Source organism: Aulonocara sp. 'chitande type north' Nkhata Bay, linkage group LG19, assembly GCF_057382095.1.
Source record: "Aulonocara sp. 'chitande type north' Nkhata Bay isolate Kocher_YH1m ecotype deep benthic linkage group LG19, A_spYH_male_GT1.1, whole genome shotgun sequence".
Lineage (NCBI taxonomy): Eukaryota > Metazoa > Chordata > Actinopteri > Cichliformes > Cichlidae > Aulonocara > Aulonocara sp. 'chitande type north' Nkhata Bay.
In genome coordinates, this window is record NC_141362.1 from 24,177,168 (window position 1) to 24,197,318 (window position 20,151).

The window sequence follows — 20,151 nt, forward strand, 5'->3', positions numbered from 1 at the left end:
TCAATGTCTCAAAGGTTCATCAGAAACAGGACAGACTACTCACTTTTATTTACGGCATTTTTCCTTTGAATGCAATTCCACATTTCTGCTCATATATGTCTGCTTCAATCGTGGGAACAGTCCCCGTCAGAGTCTGTTACAGTTGACAGCTGCAGGGTGACTGTGCAGGCTGGAGCCGACCATGCAGCACCAGCGGCCAGTCTGACCATTGAAATTGCTGTGTGAATGCCCTTTAGTAACTCCCAGATGGTCAGAGATGGCGAGAAGCTAGGGGGAGGGTGGGGGTGGTGATGTCACTCGTCTCAAGATAATCCGGTTAAAGTTGTGGTGTCATTACGTAGAAGCATCATTCGATGCTGTGCGGACCAACCGTGACTAAATGCTGCCACTGGTGTGATGATAAGACAGGACACCACGCAGGATGTAGACAGTTTGGATGCAATAGTCACTCTAGTGTTAGAGTTTGCCAGCAAACCTTTGTCCAGCTGTGGGTTTTTATATCTCTAATATAAATATTATTTAACACTGTTTTAGTTCCTACATTTTAAGATGCTAAAGCCTCCCTTTTTCAGCTCTGTGCTGTGTCCAGCCTACTGAACACTGACTACATGTGGCCATTCTTCTCATCTCAACACACACGCTGTTCAGTTTCTGGCCACCTTTGAATAGGCCGTAACACAAAGAAGCTGTGGTAACTGGAGTGGAACTCATTTAGCAGTGGCCAGATGAATTGATTTAAAGTCTGTCTTTATGCTCCAGTTATACAACACTGAAAAGCATTTAGGCTGCATGCAGTGAGAAGACAAGCTCACGGGGAGTTACTTTCTCAATATTTCACAGTGGCATAATCACATAGAAAAGGGAGATTATCGCATTCTGTGTAGCAGAAACAAAGACAGATAATAGTTAAGCGTCTTCTGTCTGCAGTGTTTGCTGTACTCTGGGAGAGCAGCGGGAGTTTCCTCTTTGTGAGGAATCTGTCAGTGGTGTAAGCTGACCTGTAGTAACCCCTCCCTGGCCTTATTAGGGAAATAGAGTATAAAGACCTGACCATCTACTGTATATCCTCTTTGGTTCAGTTGTCTAACTGCTACAATCTTTAACTTAAACACACTGATCAGGAGTGTAGCTACCATTGAGAACACAGGCAAGACCCTGAGGTAATAAATATAATTTGTGAGGCTTAATAACATAAAGGTTAGCCTTGTATTAATGGGTTTTAATCAAATTTCACTACATTTAATATTAATAATCATTGAAATTCAGGTGAAAAGTCAGTTTTTATTAATAAGTTTAAGTAGATTAACACTTGTTTTATGCAAATGGCTTAAAACTACACTTTTTCTTTACTGCTGATGCTAAAAACGTCTATAATCAGGTTAGAGGTTAGGTTGGGGATTAGCCGGATGACAATGTTTTGCCATCAACTCTCTGAAATCACATGGTCAGTCCTGCAGGGAATTCATCACGCCGGGATCAGTGGGTTTAACAGGGAAGTACATGTGAGTATCAGCAGCACAACAATGAAAAGAAACACCACGATGTCCCGTCTCGCTAATGCTTTTCATTGCTCGTGCGTTTAGTCTCCCGGTGAATTTGATCTCTGCTTGGTTGTTTTTCTGGACCTTTCCTTTCTCTCCTACATGTCAGATACAGTTGCCCGATCCTGAAATGACTCCTAGTTTCTTACAGGAAAAAATAAAATTGCTCCCAGAGATGACCCCTACTGCACAACAGACACCTTTCTTTATACTTATCTCGATTTGAGGTGAAATACTGAAATACTTTCATTTAGATAGTTACAAAAAAACTTCATGCATTAAACATAAAGTATACAGTATAAAAACGACGTCAGCCCATTTTTGTGTTAGAAATGTTGGTATGCTTAAAGAAAAGTCAAAACACTTGCATTGCTATGTTTTAATGCCTAATTGTTCTATTCGCAAGGGATTAAGTGACAAATGATACACGTTGTGGTTTTTACTGAAGATGAAGAGCCGCTTCAGGAATAATGAATCAGGGATAAAACAATCAGTTTTTCTGTATATTTAACTATTTACATCAAGAGCATTTTAACACAGTGTGTATGATGTCAGCGACACCATACAGTGACACTGGCACACATCATCAAATTCACTGATTCCTGTCTTCAAGTGTTCGCGCTATTAGGAAACCACATAAAAATATAAGAGCATAAAACAAAGGCACACACATCATGCATACTCCATTAAAAGACTATTAGACTAACATAATGCGCTTTGATCGCTGATCTAAGTATTGCACATGTTCACCTGGTAAACGTGAGTCATTAATATACAGTTTAAACAAGTTTATTTATCTTTTGGTACCATAAATAATAATAATGACAATAATCAAAATTGTTTTGTAAAAAGTGTCCAAAACTTCATCAGTTCATGAATCGCTATTAAACTCTGAGCTCACTGAGAGCTGCAGAGTGTGAGCTTTCATTATTCCTAGACTGACAAAGTGTGCACTGGTATCATTTTAAAAGATAAGCAGATTTATATATAAGCTTCAGGATTAGCGACACAGGATGTAAAAACTGCTCTCTGTGCAACATATGGAGCAAATGCAACAATGTAGCCATACGTAGCTGCTAAAAGCAGACTGAGAAATGTTTTACATCTGAGATCACCTGTCCAAACATGTGACACCTTCTGCAGCGACTTATAATGTGATCACACGGTGTGCCGGTGCAATCAACAATGTAAAATTTGACATTAGACTCAGCCAACATTGCTTTTGTGTTCATCAGACATTATCAAGTAAAGGATATTCAGATAACAGAAATCCTGTTTGTATTATGCTGCATTTTAGCAGCATGAATCTGAGATATCATTATACAGTTGTCATTAATATTATCTTAATGTTGCCATAGCATATTTAGGCAATATTGATTGCATTCTTGTTTAAAGGAACCTGCTCTATAGGTTTCTACAGTACGTTAGCTTCTACTGTGTGCACACAGTGCAACAGCAGTGACCAAAGTCAGCTACAGTGTGATTTTGGTCAATCAAGGAATTTGCAGAATAAATCTGACGCTTGATTTGCTGATGTTTTTGATAGATTGAAAGGAACAAAAAAAAACTGAACTCAATCCTCATTCTGAGATTTTAGGCAATGCCTCTTACTAGCACCAATATAATAACGAGGAGCTGGTGCAGATATCCAGATGGTACAGTTTGATAAGACTTTAAATGTTTCAGGTAGCAAGATTGGGAGCTCTCATATACAGTGCATGGTCATTCCTTTTGATGCATAAAACAAAAATAAAAGGTAAAAAAGTCATTCAGTAATGATATGATATCTGTTGTGTCTCCATTTGGGAAGAACAATAGGAAACTGAGAATGAATCATGAACAAGTGCTATAAAGGGTGGGATGAGCAACATGATCAAGAAAGACGCCACAGAGATGTACAATTACAACGCAAACCACTGTTCAAGTAAATGTGGGCTAAGAAGGTCTGTCTTGGAGTAGCAACTGTGGCAGTTTTGTACCCTGTTAACCTCACAGTGTAAACTACTCTACACTTTGTAGCTACTTTAAAAATACTGCACCATTTTCTGGACCTTTTATGAGAAAATAAAGTAAGCTGTAAATATATTAAAGGCTTTGAATCCATAGAAGTGAAATAGTAAATTGCTCTATTTAAAATATGCAAAAGAAATTATTACTTAAAAAAATATTAAAAAAAGAAAAGAAAAGAAAAGGAATGACACTGACTGCATGTATTTGGTATGAGAGCTCAACCAATTCTGGAAAGAGAAAAATAACGGTCCATCTCATAACCTGTCGTCTTCTGCTGTGCAGAGATTTCTGCTGAAGGCGAACAGCATCACCCGTGTTTCAACAGTACAGGGTGTGAAGTGACCTCGTCCTTATCGGTAATTTGACTAAATTGTAAATGTCAGACCACAGACTGACGTGTCAAATCTGCAGCGGCGAGAAGGCGTAAAACGGAAACTGGGCCTCGTCCTCATCCACAAAGAAACACTGGAAGTAGGGCAGCTCATCTGTAAAGAGGTAAAACAGCGAAGAACAGTATGTTCCTTCCCTTTCCTTTAGCATTTGGAGAGAAAAATGCCTGAAATTTGCGCACTCTGCAACATTTTGTTCTAAAAATCTGCACGTACCTTCCATGAGAAAGCTGTCCGATAGAGACGGCTCCACTGTTAAAATATGAACATAATGTTAACTACAAATCAATAAAGTGTTATATGACTCTAAATTACAGGATCAACGTGATACCTTTAACTTTCTCCTCCTTATCAGCTTTCTTCTCAGCAGTTTTTCCTGCAAACGTTTTGCATACAGTCAATAAAAGCTATAATGTAGTTTTTTTTTTTGAATACTCAGAAATGAAGGGCGTCACAAACAAACCTTTCTTTGCAGGCTCTTGTATCTCTTTGAGAACCCTGTCCTCTGTAAAAGGCAGCAAGACATAAAAAAGTCAAACACTTTTTCTCAAGTGTTTAATTTGAATGTATTTGACATAAAAATTTATTATGACATGAATAATTTAAATGTGTTTTCTCTCAAAAAGAAAACACAACATTTTTCTTTTTTAAAAGGAAAATGTTTGTGAATTTTGTGTAAACATATTTCGCTTGAGAAACATCTGAATATTAAGATAGTCGCGGATTATTTTCACCCTGTTCACTAATTAATCAAACAGCAGTTTCAACTCAGTAATAGTGACTGCGTGTTCTACATTTATTTTAGTTTCTCCAAGCTGACTGCATACCTTTCTTTGTTGCAATGGGCTTTATCTTTTCTTTTAAAACACGAGGCTCTGTTTCACAAATGTGAAGCAAACACAAACAGGCATGAAATACACAACATTTATGCATAAAAATTACTGGAGGGAAGAAAAAGGTGAAGCTTTAAAATAAGTGATTTGAAAATTTCAGTAAAGGGTAGAGGGCTCTTTTTTTGCAGTTGTAATGCAACTGAATGACTTAAAAACGCTTATGAAAAGCAAATGCGCAGAATGAAAAGTGATGCCCAGTAAGCTCAGAGAAAAATGTTAAATGAAGAACCACTTTCTAATAAAGTAACCTTTAAGATTTATAATGTGCTACTGCTTGGTATATACACTCTCACTTCATTAGGTACATCCGTCCAGCTGCTCATTAAAGCAAATATCTAATCATCCAATCACAAGGCAGCAATTTAGACATATAGGCAGATAACCTTCTGGAGTTCAAACCAGGACCAGAATGGAGAAGAATGGGCTGCTGCTTGTGTAATCGTATTGGAGATATTTTCACTTTAGTACCAACTGGACATTGCCTAAATGGCACAGCCTACCTAAGTATTGTTACTGACCATGTCCATCTCTTTATGACCACCGTCTGCCCATCTGCCCACCGTCTGCTACTTCCAGCAGGTCAACTTGCCATGTTACAAAGCTCAGATCTTGACAATGAGTTCACTGTACTCAAACGGCCACCATAACCACCAGATCTCAATCCAATAAACAACTTTCAGGATGTAGTGGAATGGGAGATTTAAATCATTGATGTACAGCTGACAAAACTGCAGCAACTGTTATGCTAACACGTCAACCAAAATCTTTGAGGAGTGTTTCCAGCACCTTACTGAGTCTGGGGCTGCACTTAAGTGGAGCTTAATATGGTACTGGCAAAGTGTATCTAATAAAGTGTCTGTTGGTCTGGTGACAGCATATATTTAAAAAAAAAAACAACAACAACTTGGGAGCGCTAGGTTGTGAAAACGTGGCTTTTTAAATTCGCAATTAATAAAAAAAAAAGAGCCACGTGTGATATAGATGAAAATCTGCTTGGTTTTATAGTTTAACTACAGATTTTGATAACGTTTTGTCAACTGTCATAACAGAATTATAACGAAATACATCAACAGCCAGATTTCTCAGACTCTGTGTTCTCCAAGCATAGCTCATAAATCATTTTTAAAGAAATTATTTAGAAAATATTTATTCATGATTAAGTTAGTAGTTACAACCTACAAATCCTTTATGTATGAGGCCTTATTAGAAAGTGGCAGTACATTCTCAGATTTGTGCTAATTACCTGCATGCATGCTTTGTGTAAAAATTACTGTGAAGCATTTTTTTTTTTTACATCAACCTATAAATATTTTATTGATGGCAGATTAAATAACTTTGAGATCATTTCCTTGCTGGCCATTCAGTTGCCTATAATCTTTGCTAATTTAGGATTTTCATTTGAAGCTCTTTACTTAGATGTCTGGTTGACTATTTCACACCCAGCAAGAAAATCTTCTCAACTATCAGCAGCAGCGTGTTTAACGGTTACTTAATTTTTATAAGCAAACTAGCTGTTTCCCCTCTAAGTTACTTATCTACATTTAGAGGGGCCTTCATGTTGTAATCAGATTACCACTGATGGTTACATGAAGTATGAAGTGCTGCCTGCACTGAAGCACCACATGTACCTTTCTTCACGTGGGCTGGTTTGGTCTTTTCCCTCAACATGGCTGTGCCATCAGGGACAAAAATGCAATCGATAAATCATACAGTTGGAAGTATTTTAGTGTATTTAAGACATCGGAAAATCTCAAATTTGTGACAGTATCCTGACATTACACGTAGCCGTAAAGCCCTGTACCCACAGTGTCATAAATAAAGTGTAAAACTTTGCACTGTACCTTTCTTTACTGCAGCAGGCCTGGCCTTTTCTTTAGGTGTTTCCAGTTCTGTAAAAGAACAACTTTGGTCAGATTTTAGCAATCAACCTGAAGAATTTTACTGCAGAAGCCACAATTAGCTTACTTTTAAACAATACTTATAGCAGCTCAAACCACTTTCTGCAGTGTGAAAGCTTCAATTATTTTTTTAAATTACTGATTTAGTCCATTCTACAAACAGCCAGAACACATTTTTAGTTTGTTTTGTCATCTTTTCAGATATGAAATAGGCCTGTTATGTAATTTTAATTATACAAAACATTCCTTTTCCTTAGTAGAAATTACTTTTCTTTGGTTTGCTTCTGACTTTGTGGAGTATTCGGGGGTCCATGTGGCTGCGATAGAGCCAACGATCTGTTTTTGCACATTAAATCAAATCCACTGGTAGATTTCTTCTATAGAGGATTCCTAGATAAGTCTTTGCTCAGTCTTTAAAGAACAAAACAATGATTCTACTTGTTGCCCATAACACCAAAGAGTTTTATAAATTACCTTTTTTTACAGCTGGTTTTGCTTTTACCTCTGGTACTTTTGGCTCTGAGTAATAAAACAAAAAGGTATGATATGTAAAGATAATCAGTGTTTATCTACACCATTATCATTATTTTGTGATAGTTTTCTAATGGTACTACATAATAAAAAGCATCTACATGCAGATGACAATGGCAGTCTACCTTTTGTCTTTAGAAGGGATTTAATCTTTTCCTTCTTTGCTTCGACCTCTGCTTTAGGAGCTGTAAAACAGGGAAAAATAACATTTTCAACTTTTTTTTTAAAGAACTACTTAAACAGTATAGAGTGTGTATGATCTATAACAGAAATAGAATATGTGACTATTTAAAGAGTTTAAATCAAACATATACCTTTCTTTTCAAGAGCTGGTTTCAGTTTTTCCTTTGTAACCTCTGGCTCTGATAAAAAAAAAAGCATGAAAGTGTTAATAATAATTCACTTTAATAAATAATAACCATGGATTGTAAGCAATTCACCTTTCTTAGCAGGAACTGGCTTAGCCTCAGCTTCTAAAGAGAAAGGGAAGAAAAGAGGTCATATGAGAAGAGTGATGACTGTTATCACTGATAGCTAATTGCAAAACTAAAGCAACACAGTGCATAAACTCAATCTATTGATTAATCATGTATTGAGGAATGCTGAAACATGAAAATGACCAACTTGAAAAGGACAAAACTCAGCAGTAACATAATAACTTAATCAAAATAAAAGCAGATTATGGTACTTTGAGCATTTTTACTTGGGTCATTATCACATGGCAGCGAAGCAGCTACATGTCAGCGAATCAGTCGTGATGTGACGTGGGTTGAACATGACTGAATTAATATCAGCACAGTGCTGCGTGTGATGTTTCTACAGCAAAACAACACACGATTCTGCTGTATACCTTTCTTCTTTTCAGCAGGTGATGGTTTTGTCTTGGTAACAGCTGCTAGAATAATAAATGCTACAATTAACTTGAATTATATTTATAAAAAGGTGAGAAACCACTGAAATACTGCTGTTATACATGTTAGATAATTAAAGGAAAAATAAGACCTGTGAAAGAGGTGAAAAGCTAAAAGGATACCTTTTTTGGGAGTCACTGGCTCAGCTTTCTTCTTCTTAAGAACCTCAGCTTCTAAACAAATAATAGCAACAGAACTTCACATTCAGAAAAATATTTTTGTGTGACAGAGAAAATTGTGTGAAAATCAAAAGCTTGAACACATTTTTGGCTTAGCTGTAACTTGTTCTAAGTAAAGAAATTTTAGGTTCAGTGTTACAGAGACACAATGAAACTCAATGATAACTATTTCTTACCTTTCTTGATTGGAACTGGCTTGAGCTTCTGTTTTGAAACCTCAGCTGATGTTAAAAACACAGAACCTCATGTTCAGTATAAAATTCAAATTCTCTTTCATGTTATTAAAAGTCTGACTGTTAAAATCTAGATACTGTGCTGTGTTATTTTTCGCACTTTTTGTAGAGGATATGATTTAATTTACAACAGACTAGTAATAAAGTTTCCAGCACCTCTACAGGTCTCCTGGTTGATCAAAAGCAAAGGATTTAGAGATGTTTTGCCAAGTTGTGTGTTATGTGAAGCCACAACGCCTTTTTATTCAATTCAGTTTATTTATTCATATAGCACCAAATCACAACCACAGATGCATCAAGGCTCTTTATATTGACTTTTATTAGATTTTGGACATTGATTTCAACTCCATCATCATATTTACCTTACCTGGTTTTACAGGTGTAGGCTTTACTTTTAGCGTTGGCTCCTTCTTAGGTTCCTTGGGAGCTGCTTCTGGTGGAAAATAAGACATTGATTTCTAAAGATTGTTGCTTATGAATTAAAATTTTATTTTGATTTTTTTATATCCCTCATGAAAGTCTTTAGGCTCATTCGGCATTACATTGTCAGTGTGTATTAGAACATGCTTAAATGTATTTCTTGAATGACTTGAAAAATCAATGAGACACTATATCGTCAACCATTAACTTACACATTGCAGAGAAAACGAGACAATGTGGTGTCTCATGCCTTACATTAAACAGTATTCCAGCATAGTCTCACCTGCTTTTGTAACATTGAGATGTTCCTTCTTAAGAACAGATGCAACCTCCTTCTTGACAATTTTAATTCCTCTTACAGGCTTTTTGGCATCTGAAGTGAAAAGGAAACATTTTTATCCTCCACAAAACAAATAAAGCCTATAAGTCCATTTCCCTTTTAGGCTCAATGTAGGTTTCCTTCTGTGTGAGTACAGCTAATGCTAATGAATTTTTCTTACAGGTCCACATCAGTCATCCAAAACAACAACCAAAAACTGTTTTAAAGACAATAAAATGCTGTTTAAAGTCTGACTGTGAAAATCTAGAGTACTGTGCTTTTATTTATTTATTTATTTTTAACTTTTTTCTTTGTAGATTTAACTAAAAAAATTAGAACAAATGATTTGTTTTTACACCAGACCATTAATAAAGTTTCCAGCACCTATACGGGTGTTCTGGTTGATCGAAAGCAAAGGATCTAAAGATAATCTGCCAAATTGTCTGATATGTGTAGCCGTAACATTGAGTCAACCCTGGAGTTAAGTTGAGTAAGGTGCCTTTTTATTCAATTCAATGTACTTATTCATATAGCGCCAAATCACAACCACAGTTGTGTCAAGGCTCTTTATATTGTAAGGTAAAGACCCAACAATGATACAGAGAAAACAGAGAAAACCCCAACAATCAGATGACCCCCTATGAGCAAGCACTTTGGTGACAGTGGGAAGGAAAAAAACCCTTTTAACAGGAAGAAACCTCCAGCAGAACCAGGCTCAGCTGGACCGGTCAAAGGGTCATCCCCTTTGACCGGTTGGGGGTGAGGGGAAAAGACACAGGACTTAAAAAAAGTTCCATAATAGTCTGGTTCTTTGGAAGCAAAATATATAGAAATGAGTGGCGGCTTAACACCTTTGCACAGTACTGTAGATAAATAATTAAAATTGAATACAAAATGTTCTCATATATGACTGTTTCTACCTTTTTTGGTTGGTTCTGGTTTAACTCTCTCTTTCAGTGTCAAAGGCACTAACAGAGGGGAAAAATGTTTGAGTTTGGAAACATTGAGAAAGTATTCTGAACTTAGAAAGTTGGTATAAAAACACACAAGAACAGCTGCTTAAACAAAGAGATGCACCTTTCTTCAGTGGCACCACCTTCACCTTCTCCTTTGTTAGAGTAACATTTTTGTGTGGTGCTTCTGTCAAAGATAAATGAGTATGAAAATCAAAAGCCTGAGTACATTTTAAAATTATGATTAACAAAGTTAAGTCTGCTCTTACCTTTAGCTGGGGTTGGTTTTGTCTTAATGGGAGCTGGCTCTAAGTAAAGAAATTTTAGGTTCAGTCTTGCAGAAAATAAGACACTGTGACACAGCATTCATACTTAGTTTGTCAATCAAGCATGTATTGAAGAATGCTGAAACATGAAAATGACCAACTTGAAAAGAACAAAACTCAGCGGTAACATAATAATTTAAGCAAAATAAAAGCAGATTATGATACTTTGAGCATTTTTAGTTGGGTCATTATCATGTGTCAGCGAAGCATATCGTCAGCAGCTACATGTCAGCGAATCAGTCGTGATGTGACGTGGGTTGAACATGACCGAATTAATATCAGCACAGTGCTGCGTGTGATGTTTCTACAGCAAAACAACACACGATTCTGCTGTATACCTTTCTTCTTTTCAGCAGGTGATGGTTTTGTCTTGGTAACAGCTGCTAGAATAATAAATGCTACAATTAACTTGAATTATATTTATAAAAAGGTGAGAAACCACTGAAATACTGCTGTTCTACCTGTTAGATAATTAAAAGAAAAATAAGACCTGTGAAAGAGGTGAAAAGCTAAAAGGATACCTTTTTTGGGAGTCACTGGCTCAGCTTTCTTCTTCTTAAGAACCTCAGCTTCTAAACAATAGCAACAGAAAACATAAGGTCCAGTTTACTGCAGAGGACAATAATCTGGTTTCTATTATTACAGTCACAGGTGATTATTCCAAACTATGATGCTGTATAAAAAAAATACAAAAACGTGCATAGAAATACAAAAACTTCACATTCAAAAACATTGTTAAGTTCTAAATCTATGTATTGGAATTAGTATTAGTATTGGTAGATACTATTTGACTAGTAAAATGTTCAGTCACTATTTTTACCTTTTTTGGTTGGTTCTGGTTTGGCTCTTACTTTCGGAGTTACAGGCACTAACAGAGAGGAAAAAAGTTGGCAGGTTATGTTTGGAAACATTCAGAAAGTATTCAATAATTGTAAAAATATATATAAAAAAAAAACAACAACAACAACATAATAACAGTGCATGGTGGTAATCACACAAGAACAGCTGCTTAAACAAAGAGATGCACCTTTCTTCAGTGGCACCACCTTCACCCTCTCCTTTGTTAGAGTAACATTTTTGTGTGGTGCTTCTGCCTCTGTGACAGAGAAAAGAGTGTGAAAATCAAAAGCTTGATTACTTTCAAAAACTATTTAAAGGAAAGGTTAGCATCAGCTTACCTTTAGCTGGGGCTGGTTTTGTCCTAACTGGAGCTGGCTCTAAGTAAAGAAATTTTAGGTTCAGCGCTACACAATAATTCAGTTCAGTTTAATTAATACAGCCCCAAATCACAATAACAGCTGGATCAGAGTGCTTTATACTGTAAGGTAAAGACCCAACAATAATACAAAGAAAACAAACCCTAACAATCCGATGACCCCCTATTAGCAAGTGCTTTGGCGACAGTGGGAAGGAAAAACTTGCTTTTAAGAGGATGAAATATCCAGCAGGACCAGGCTCAGGGGAGGAAGACAGGACAATACTGAAACTCAATGATAACTGTTTCTTACCTTTCTTGGTTACAACTGGTTTGAGCTTCTGTTTTGAAACCTCAGCTGATGTTAAAAACACAGAACGTGATGCTCAGTATGACATCCAGACCTCTTTCATGTTATTAAAATTTTGATCTTTGACATTGACATGATATACTGTACGTACTTGTCTTTGCAGAGACAGCTCTGACTTTCTCTTTTGGCATCTTGACCACTGATGAACAAAGAACAGACATCAGGTTACGGAGAATATCATTAGGAACAGTGGGATGCAAAAATCTGAAATCAGTGTAACATAAAATAAAAGTAGATTACCTTTCTTCATAGGCACAATTTTAACCCTCTCTTTCACCAGTGAGGCATTTCTAGCAGTACCTTGTTGTTCTGTCAAGAAAAAAACAACTATTTGTGAGATTTGCATGCAGCCTGTATAGTTAAGTTGGTGTTTCTTTGTGCATCAAAATATGCACCACACCTACCTTTAGCCAAGATCGCTGGTTTGGGCTTTTCTTTTGGAGCAACAGCTTCTGTATATGAAAAATACATTTTTTTAACAGCAGGATAATGCAATCATTTTATCTTTTGGTGATCGCAAGATTATCAATGTAATATGTGAACATGACCTTTCTTTGCAGGATGTGCTTTAGGCTTTTTCTTTGGTGCTTCTGTGACACAACACAAGTGCATAAACTTACCATAACTCTGGCTTTGATTGGTTATTTTTACAGTTCAGACTTTAAAACATCTGGAACGTAATCGTTAGTGATATTCATAAAACGGATGCACAGGAACATTCTCCATAAGAGTTAGCAGGTGTCAGTAGTAGTGTCCACTTAATTCCATAGACCTGTGACTCTTCTGCCTTTAAGTCTTGACACTGTCATAAAGGTAAGTATATTTACCCTTCTCTGAAGGAGCTCGTTTTACTCTTTCTTTTGTAACCTCAGCATCTAAAAACAGAAAATAACACAGGAATTGATAAGAATATGTAATTTGCTAGTAATTAAGTATACTGCTCCATATAATTTATTAAACTGAGCAACAGACAAATAAAATATCAGTAAAGTGCTGCAGAGACTGTAATAGCTTAGCAGCATTACCTCTTTTATTTACTAGTGCTACCTTTATGCTCTAATATGAAAATATGTTTAGATTTGGCGTGTTGTTTGAGTTTAATTTTCAGTGTTTCAACTCCATCATCATATTTACCTTACCTGGTTTTACAGGTGTAGGCTTTACTTTTAGCGTTGGCTCCTTCTTAGGCTCCTTCGGAGCTGCTTCTAGTGGAAAATAAGACATCGATTTCTAAAGATTGTTGCTTATGCATTAACACTTTCTTTTAATTTTTTTATATTCCGCATGAAAATCTTTTCTCATTAGGCATTACACTGTCAGTGTCAGCAAACAAAGTACGAATTAGAACATGCTTAAATGTATTTCTTGAATGACTTGAAAAATCAATGAGGCATTATATCTCCCTCAGAATAGCTTTAACTTACACATTGCAGAGAAAACAAGAAAATGCGGTGATTCATGCCTTACATATATTAACCAATAGTCCAGCATAGTCTCACCTGCTTTTGTAACATTGAGATGTTCCTTCTTAAGAACAGATGCAACCTCCTTCTTGACAATTTTAATTCCTCTTACAGGCTTTTTGGGCTCTAAAGTAAAAAGGAAAAGCTGCTTTAAACATTTTTAGAAAACGGATTAATTATATTCCCCACAAAATAAATGCATCTAAATATTATATTGTTATGAAAACTATACATCACTATTCTTCTTACGGGTCAACAACATTCATCCAAAAGAACAAACAACGTTTTAAAGATATTTACTGTAATGAGTCAAATGAGTTTTTTCTTTTTCTTCGATAGAGACATGATATCCTTAATATCCTCTTTCTCACTGTTCAAATCTTTTGTTTCTGAGGGGCAGCCAATCAGAGGAAATAGTGTTGTGGATCTTTACATTATGAAAATAAAAACTCTGTACTGTACATGTACCTGTCTTTGTGATTCTTTTTTTCACAGGTTCTTTGTCTTCTTTGGGAGTCTTGATTTCTTTCTCCTCTTTGGAAGGCTTTTTAACTTTTTCTATTTTGTGAATCTCCTCTTTCTTTTCTTTGGAAGGTTTCTTTTCGACAGGTTCTTTGGGGAGCTTCTTCAGTTCTCTTTCTTCTTTGATAGGCTTCTTTGGTTCTTTTTCATCCTCTCTAGAAGGTTTTGTTGGTTCTTTAACTACTTGTTTTTCCTTTGCTGACTCCTTTGGTACTGCCCTTTCTTTAGAAGGTCTCTCTTTCTTTATGTCCTCTTTCACCTCTTTAGAAATTTCTGCTGTTGGTTTCTTCTCTTTGATGATCTTTTCTGGCTCTTCTGAAATCTTCTTTACTTGCTCAGCATCTTTGGGTGGTTTTTCTTGATCTTTTGTTTCTTTCAAAGGCTTTCTTGATTCCTTTTCTTTCCTTGGATGAAGTATTTCTCGCCTTGCTTCCTTGGATGGAACCTCATCTTTAGATTGTTCCTTAACTTCTTTTTCCTTTTGTTCTCTTATAGGTTTAATTTCTTTCTCCTCCATGGATGGTTTTATTTCTTCTTTGTCATCCTTTGAGGGTTTTTTCACTTCTTTCTTTTCCTTTGGAGGTTTTGTTACTTCTTTTGGTTCTGTGGTCTTCACCTCCTTCTCTACTTTCTCAACCATCTCTTCCTTAGATGTTTTTAAGACTGCCTTTTCTTTGTGTAATTTTTTCTCTGCTTTCTCATCTTTAAGGGATTTCTTTTGTTCTTTGAAATGTTTCTCTTCTCTTGGTTGTTTCTTCTCCGTCTCATCTTCGGAAGGTACTTCCTTAGATTTCTTAACTTCTTTCTCTTCTTTAAGAGTTTTTGTCTCTTCTTCTTTTAGCGGTGGTTCCTTTTCCTCTTTTTCTACTTTTGGAGGGTGGGTGACTTTTTTCTCCTCTATATGTGGTGTTTTAGCCTTAGAGGGTTTCTTCACTTCTTTCTCTTTTTTGGGAGGAACCTCTACTTTTTCTTCTTTAGGAGATTTCCCAATTTCTATCGCTTCTTTAGGAGGTTCCTTGTCCTCTTTGAATGGTTTCTTAATGTCTTTGGGCAGTCTCGTGACTCCTTTCTCAGGTAGTTTCTTCTCTTTTGAAGGATGGCTAATTTCTTTTTCTTCAATGGGTTTTATTAAAGGTTTCTTCTTTTCTTCTTCCTTAGGAGGTTTCTTCTCTTCCTTCTCTTTTTTAAGATGTTCTATCTCAGGTTTGTCTTCCTTAAGAGGTTTCTTCTCTTCCTTCTCTTTTCTGAGAGGTTTCTTCTCTTCCGTCTCTTTTCTGAGAGGTTTCTTCTCTTCCTTTTCTTCTTTGAGAGGTTTCTTCTCTTCCTTCTCTTTTCTGAGATGTTCCTTCTCAGGTTTCTCTTCTTTGAGAGGTTTCTTCTCTTCCTTTTCTTCTTTAAGATGTTTCTTCTCTTCCTTCTCTTTTCTGAGAGGTTTCTTCTCTTCCTTCTCTTTTCTGAGATGTTCCTTCTCAGGTTTCTCTTCTTTGAGAGGTTTCTTCTCTTCCTTTTCTTCTTTAAGATGTTTCTTCTCTTCCTTCTCTTTTCTGAGAGGTTTCTTCTCTTCCTTTTCTTCCTTAAGAGGTTTCTTCTCTTTCTTCTCTTTTTTAAGATGTTCCTTCTCAGGTTTCTCTTCTTTAAGAGGTTTCTTCTCTTCCTTCTCTTTTCTGAGAGGTTTCTTCTCAGGTTTCTCTTCCTTAAGAGGTTTCTTCTCTTCCTTCTCCCTTTTGAGAGGTTTCGTCTCGTCCTTTTCTTCTTTAAGATGTTTCTTCTCTTCCTTCTCTTTTCTGAGAGGTTTCTTCTCTTCCTTTTCTTCCTTAAGAGGTTTCTTCTCTTCCTTATCTTTTTTAAGATGTTCCTTCTCAGGTTTCTCTTCTTTGAGAGGTTTCTTCTCTTCCTTCTCTTTTCTGCGATGTTTCTTCTCTTCCTTCTCTTTCCTGAGAGGTTTCTTCTCTTCATTTTCTTCCTTAAGAGGTTTCTTCTCTTCCTTCTCTTTTTTAAGATGTTCCTTCTCAGGTTTCTCTTCTTTAAGAGGTTTCTTCTCTTCCTTTTCTTCTTTAAGAGGTCTCTTCTCTTCCTTCTCTTTTATGAGAGGTTTCTTCTCTTCCTTTTCTTCCTTAAGAGGTTTCTTCTCTTCCTTCTCTTTTTCAAGATGTTCCTTCTCAGGTTTCTCTTCTTTAAGAGGTTTCTTCTCTTCCTTCTCTTTTCTGAGAGGTGCCTTCTCGGGTTTCTCTTCCTTAAGAGGTTTCTTCTCTTCCTTCTCTTTTATGAGAGGTTTCTTCTCTTCCTTTTCTTCCTTGAGAGGTTTCTTCTCTTCCTTCTCTTTTCTGAGAGGTTCCTTCTCGGGTTTCTCTTCCTTAAGAGGTTTCTTCTCTTCCTTCTCTTTTCTGAGAGGTTCCTTCTCGGGTTTCTCTTCCTTAAGAGGTTTCTTCTCTTCCTTCTCTTTTCTGAGATGTTCCTTCTCAGGTTTCTCTTCCTTAAGAGGTTTCTTCTCTTCCTTCTCTTTTCTGAGATGTTCCTTCTCAGGTTTCTCTTCCTTAAGAGGTTTCTTCTCTTCCTTCTCTTTTTTGGGAGGTTTCTTCTCTTCCTTTTCTTCCTTAAGAAGTTTCTCCTCTTCCTTCTCTTTTATGAGAGGTTTCTTCTCTTCCTTTTCTTCCTTAAGAAGTTTCTCCTCTTCCTTCTCTTTCCTGAGAGGTTTCTTCTCTTCCTTTTTTTCCTTAAGAGGCTTCTTCTCTTCCTTCTCTTTTTTAAGATGTTCCTTCTCAAGTTTCTCTTCTTTAAGAGGTTTCTTCTCTTCCTTTTCTTCCTTAAGAGGTTTCTTCTCTTCCTTCTCTTTTCTGAGAGGTTTCTTCTCTTCCTTCTCTTTTTCAAGATGTTCCTTCTGAGGTTTCTCTTCTTTAAGAGGTTTCTTCTCTTCCTTCTCTTTTCTGAGAGGTGCCTTCTCGGGTTTCTCTTCCTTAAGAGGTTTCTTCTCTTCCTTCTCCTTTTTGAGATGTTCCTTCTCAGGTTTCTCTTCCTTGAGAGGTTTCTTCTCTTCCTTCTCTTTTCTGAGAGGTTCCTTCTCGGGTTTCTCTTCCTTAAGAGGTTTCTTCTCTTCCTTCTCTTTTCTGAGAGGTTCCTTCTCGGGTTTCTCTTCCTTAAGAGGTTTCTTCTCTTCCTTCTCTTTTCTGAGAGGTTCCTTCTCGGGTTTCTCTTCCTTAAGAGGTTTCTTCTCTTCCTTCTCTTTTCTGAGATGTTCCTTCTCAGGTTTCTCTTCCTTAAGAGGTTTCTTCTCTTCCTTCTCTTTTCTGAGATGTTCCTTCTCAGGTTTCTCTTCCTTAAGAAGTTTCTCCTCTTCCTTCTCTTTTTTGGGAGGTTTCTTCTCTTCCTTTTCTTCCTTAAGAAGTTTCTCCTCTTCCTTCTCTTTTATGAGAGGTTTCTTCTCTTCCTTTTCTTCCTTAAGAGGCTTCTTCTCTTCCTTCTCTTTTTTAAGATGTTCCTTCTCAAGTTTCTCTTCTTTAAGAGGTTTCTTCTCTTCCTTTTCTTCCTTAAGAGGTTTCTTCTCTTCCTTCTCTTTTCTGAGAGGTTTCTTCTCTTCCTTCTCTTTTTCAAGATGTTCCTTCTCAGGTTTCTCTTCTTTAAGAGGTTTCTTCTCTTCCTTCTCTTTTCTGAGAGGTTCCTTCTCGGGTTTCTCTTCCTTAAGAGGTTTCTTCTCTTCCTTCTCTTTTCTGAGAGGTTCCTTCTCGGGTTTCTCTTCCTTAAGAGGTTTCTTCTCTTCCTTCTCTTTTCTGAGATGTTCCTTCTCAGGTTTCTCTTCCTTAAGAGGTTTCTCCTCTTCCTTCTCTTTTCTGAGATGTTCCTTCTCAGGTTTCTCTTCCTTAAGAGGTTTCTCCTCTTCCTTCTCTTTTCTGAGATGTTCCTTCTCAGGTTTCTCTTCCTTAAGAGGTTTCTTCTCTTCCTTTTCTTCTTTGAGAGGTTTCTCCTCTTTTTTGAGAGGTTTGTCCTCTTTCTTCTCTTTTTTGAGAGGTTTCGTCTCGTCCTTTTCTTCCTTAAGATGTTTCTTCTCTTCTTTCTCTTTTCTGAGAGGTTCCTTCTCGGGTTTCTCTTCCTTAAGAGGTTTCTTCTCTTCCTTCTCTTTTCTGAGATGTTCCTTCTCAGGTTTCTCTTCCTTAAGAGGTTTCTCCTCTTCCTTCTCTTTTCTGAGATGTTCCTTCTCAGGTTTCTCTTCCTTAAGAGGTTTCTCCTCTTCCTTCTCTTTTCTGAGATGTTCCTTCTCAGGTTTCTCTTCCTTAAGAGGTTTCTTCTCTTCCTTTTCTTCTTTGAGAGGTTTCTCCTCTTTTTTGAGAGGTTTGTCCTCTTTCTTCTCTTTTTTGAGAGGTTTCGTCTCGTCCTTTTCTTCCTTAAGAGGTTTCTTCTCTTCCTTCTCTTTTCTGAGAGGTTCCTTCTCGGGTTTCTCTTCCTTAAGAGGTTTCTTCTCTTCCTTTTCTTCTTTGAGAGGTTTCTCCTCTTTTTTGAGAGGTTTGTCCTCTTTCTTCTCTTTTTTGAGAGGTTTCGTCTCGTCCTTTTCTTCCTTAAGATGTTTCTTCTCTTCTTTCTCTTTTCTGAGATGTTCCTTCTCAGGTTTCTCTTCTTTAAGAGGTTTCTTCTCTTCCTTCTCCCTTTTGAGAGGTTTCTTGTCTTCCTTTTCTTCTTTAAGAGGTTTCTTCTCTTCCTTCTCTTTTCTGAGATGTTCCTTCTCATGTTTCTCTTCCTTAAGATGTTTCTTATCTTCCTTTTCTCCTTCAAGAGGTTTCTTCTCTTCCTTCTCTTTTCTGAGATGTTCCTTCTCATGTTTCTCTTCCTTAAGAGGTTTCTTCTCTTCCTTTTCTTCCTTAAGAGGTTTCTTCTTTTCCTTCTCTTTTCTGAGATGTTCCTTCTCATGTTTCTCTTCCTTAAGAGGTTTCTTATCTTCCTTTTCTTCCTTAAGAGGTTTCTTCTCTTCCTTCTCTTTTTTGGGAGTTTTCTTCTCTTCCTTTTCTTCTTTGAGAGGTTTCTCCTCCTTTTTGAGAGGTTTGTCCTCTTTCTTCTCTTTTTTGAGAGGTTTCTTCTCTTCTTTTTCTTCCTTAAGAGGTTTCTTCTCTTCCTTCTCTTTTCTGAGATGTTCCTTCTCAGGTTTCTCTTCCTTAAGAGGTTTCTTCTCTTCCTTCTCCCTTTTGAGAGGTTTCTTCTCTTCCTTTTCTTCTTTAAGAGGTTTCTTCTCTTCCTTCTCTTTTTTGAGAGGTTTCTTCTTGTCCTTCTCTTTTCTGAGATGTTCCTTCTCAGGTTTCTCTTCTTTAAGAGGTTTCTCCTCTTTCTTCTCTTCTTTGACAGGTTTCTTAACTTTTTTCTCTTGTTTGGGAGATTTTTCCTCTTCTTTAATCCGTTTTCTCTCCTTCTCTTCTTTGGGAGATTTCTTCAAGTCTTTGTCTTGTTCAGGAAGTTTCTTAAGTTCTGTCTTTACTGTAGGTGGTTTCTTCTCATCTTTAGGATGTTGGGTTACTTCTGTCTCTATTTTTTCTAGTATTCTGATCTTTTTATCTTCTTTGGGTGATTTCTTGAGTTCCTTTATTTGTCTTATTGGTTCCTTTTCCTCTTTAACTTCTCTGGTAGCTTTAATTAATTCTTTCTCTTTTTTAGGTGTTTTCTTGATTTCCTTTTCTTCTTTTGGAGGTTTTTTGACTTGTTCCTCTTCTGTCGCTGGTTTCATTACCCTCTTCCTTTCTTTGGAAATCTTCTTGAGATCTGTTTCCTTCTTAGGTGGTTTTGTTGCTTTGACCTCTGCGTGAATTGGTTTTTTCGCCTCGTCCTTTCCTTTGGGAGGTTCTTTCACTTCCCTCTCATCTTTAGGTTTGACATCTTTTTTCTTTTCTTTGGGCAGTTCTTTTACATCTTTTCTGAGCAGCTTCTTTACTGGCTCTTCTTCTAAAAGCAACAATTTAGGCGTCAGTTTAATATATTCTGTAGGGAATATCATTTGTGTGGAGAAGTTACTGGTATACATTTG

The 20,151-nt window shown here is 36.8% G+C and overlaps 1 protein-coding gene across 29 annotated transcripts in view; it reads right to left on the minus strand.

The window, feature by feature from the left end:
- Window positions 1-2,031: 2,031 nt before the first annotated feature.
- LOC147307080 (uncharacterized) overlaps window positions 2,032-20,151 on the minus strand; it is a 31,535-nt gene continuing 13,415 nt past the window's right edge. For 4 of the 29 annotated variants that reach the window (XM_086274936.1, XM_086274931.1, XM_086274918.1 and 1 more), the window contains 33 exons: window positions 14,100-20,069; window positions 13,668-13,757; window positions 13,308-13,373; window positions 12,996-13,043; window positions 12,717-12,758; window positions 12,573-12,620; window positions 12,409-12,477; window positions 12,260-12,307; window positions 12,112-12,156; window positions 11,782-11,820; window positions 11,631-11,699; window positions 11,424-11,471; window positions 11,125-11,175; window positions 10,942-10,986; window positions 10,547-10,585; window positions 10,402-10,464; window positions 10,245-10,292; window positions 9,289-9,378; window positions 8,953-9,018; window positions 8,529-8,573; window positions 8,296-8,346; window positions 8,113-8,157; window positions 7,703-7,735; window positions 7,577-7,624; window positions 7,388-7,447; window positions 7,206-7,250; window positions 6,675-6,722; window positions 6,462-6,503; window positions 4,768-4,815; window positions 4,404-4,445; window positions 4,272-4,316; window positions 4,157-4,192; window positions 2,032-4,036 (listed from right to left, as the gene is read on the minus strand). In XM_086274936.1, the coding sequence (XP_086131062.1) occupies window positions 3,951-4,036; window positions 4,157-4,192; window positions 4,272-4,316; window positions 4,404-4,445; window positions 4,768-4,815; window positions 6,462-6,503; window positions 6,675-6,722; window positions 7,206-7,250; window positions 7,388-7,447; window positions 7,577-7,624; window positions 7,703-7,735; window positions 8,113-8,157; window positions 8,296-8,346; window positions 8,529-8,573; window positions 8,953-9,018; window positions 9,289-9,378; window positions 10,245-10,292; window positions 10,402-10,464; window positions 10,547-10,585; window positions 10,942-10,986; window positions 11,125-11,175; window positions 11,424-11,471; window positions 11,631-11,699; window positions 11,782-11,820; window positions 12,112-12,156; window positions 12,260-12,307; window positions 12,409-12,477; window positions 12,573-12,620; window positions 12,717-12,758; window positions 12,996-13,043; window positions 13,308-13,373; window positions 13,668-13,757; window positions 14,100-20,069 (7,658 nt within the window). In that variant the 3' untranslated portion in view covers window positions 2,032-3,950. Of the gene's footprint in view, window positions 4,037-4,156; window positions 4,193-4,271; window positions 4,317-4,403; window positions 4,446-4,767; window positions 4,816-6,461; window positions 6,504-6,674; window positions 6,723-7,205; window positions 7,251-7,387; window positions 7,448-7,576; window positions 7,627-7,702; window positions 7,738-8,112; window positions 8,160-8,295; window positions 8,347-8,528; window positions 8,574-8,952; window positions 9,019-9,288; window positions 9,379-10,244; window positions 10,293-10,401; window positions 10,465-10,546; window positions 10,586-10,941; window positions 10,989-11,124; window positions 11,178-11,423; window positions 11,472-11,630; window positions 11,700-11,781; window positions 11,821-12,111; window positions 12,157-12,259; window positions 12,308-12,408; window positions 12,478-12,572; window positions 12,621-12,716; window positions 12,759-12,995; window positions 13,044-13,307; window positions 13,374-13,667; window positions 13,758-14,099; window positions 20,070-20,151 lie in introns of those variants that run through there. The other 25 variants (XM_086274925.1, XM_086274944.1, XM_086274935.1 and 22 more) reach the window with 24 other exon arrangements.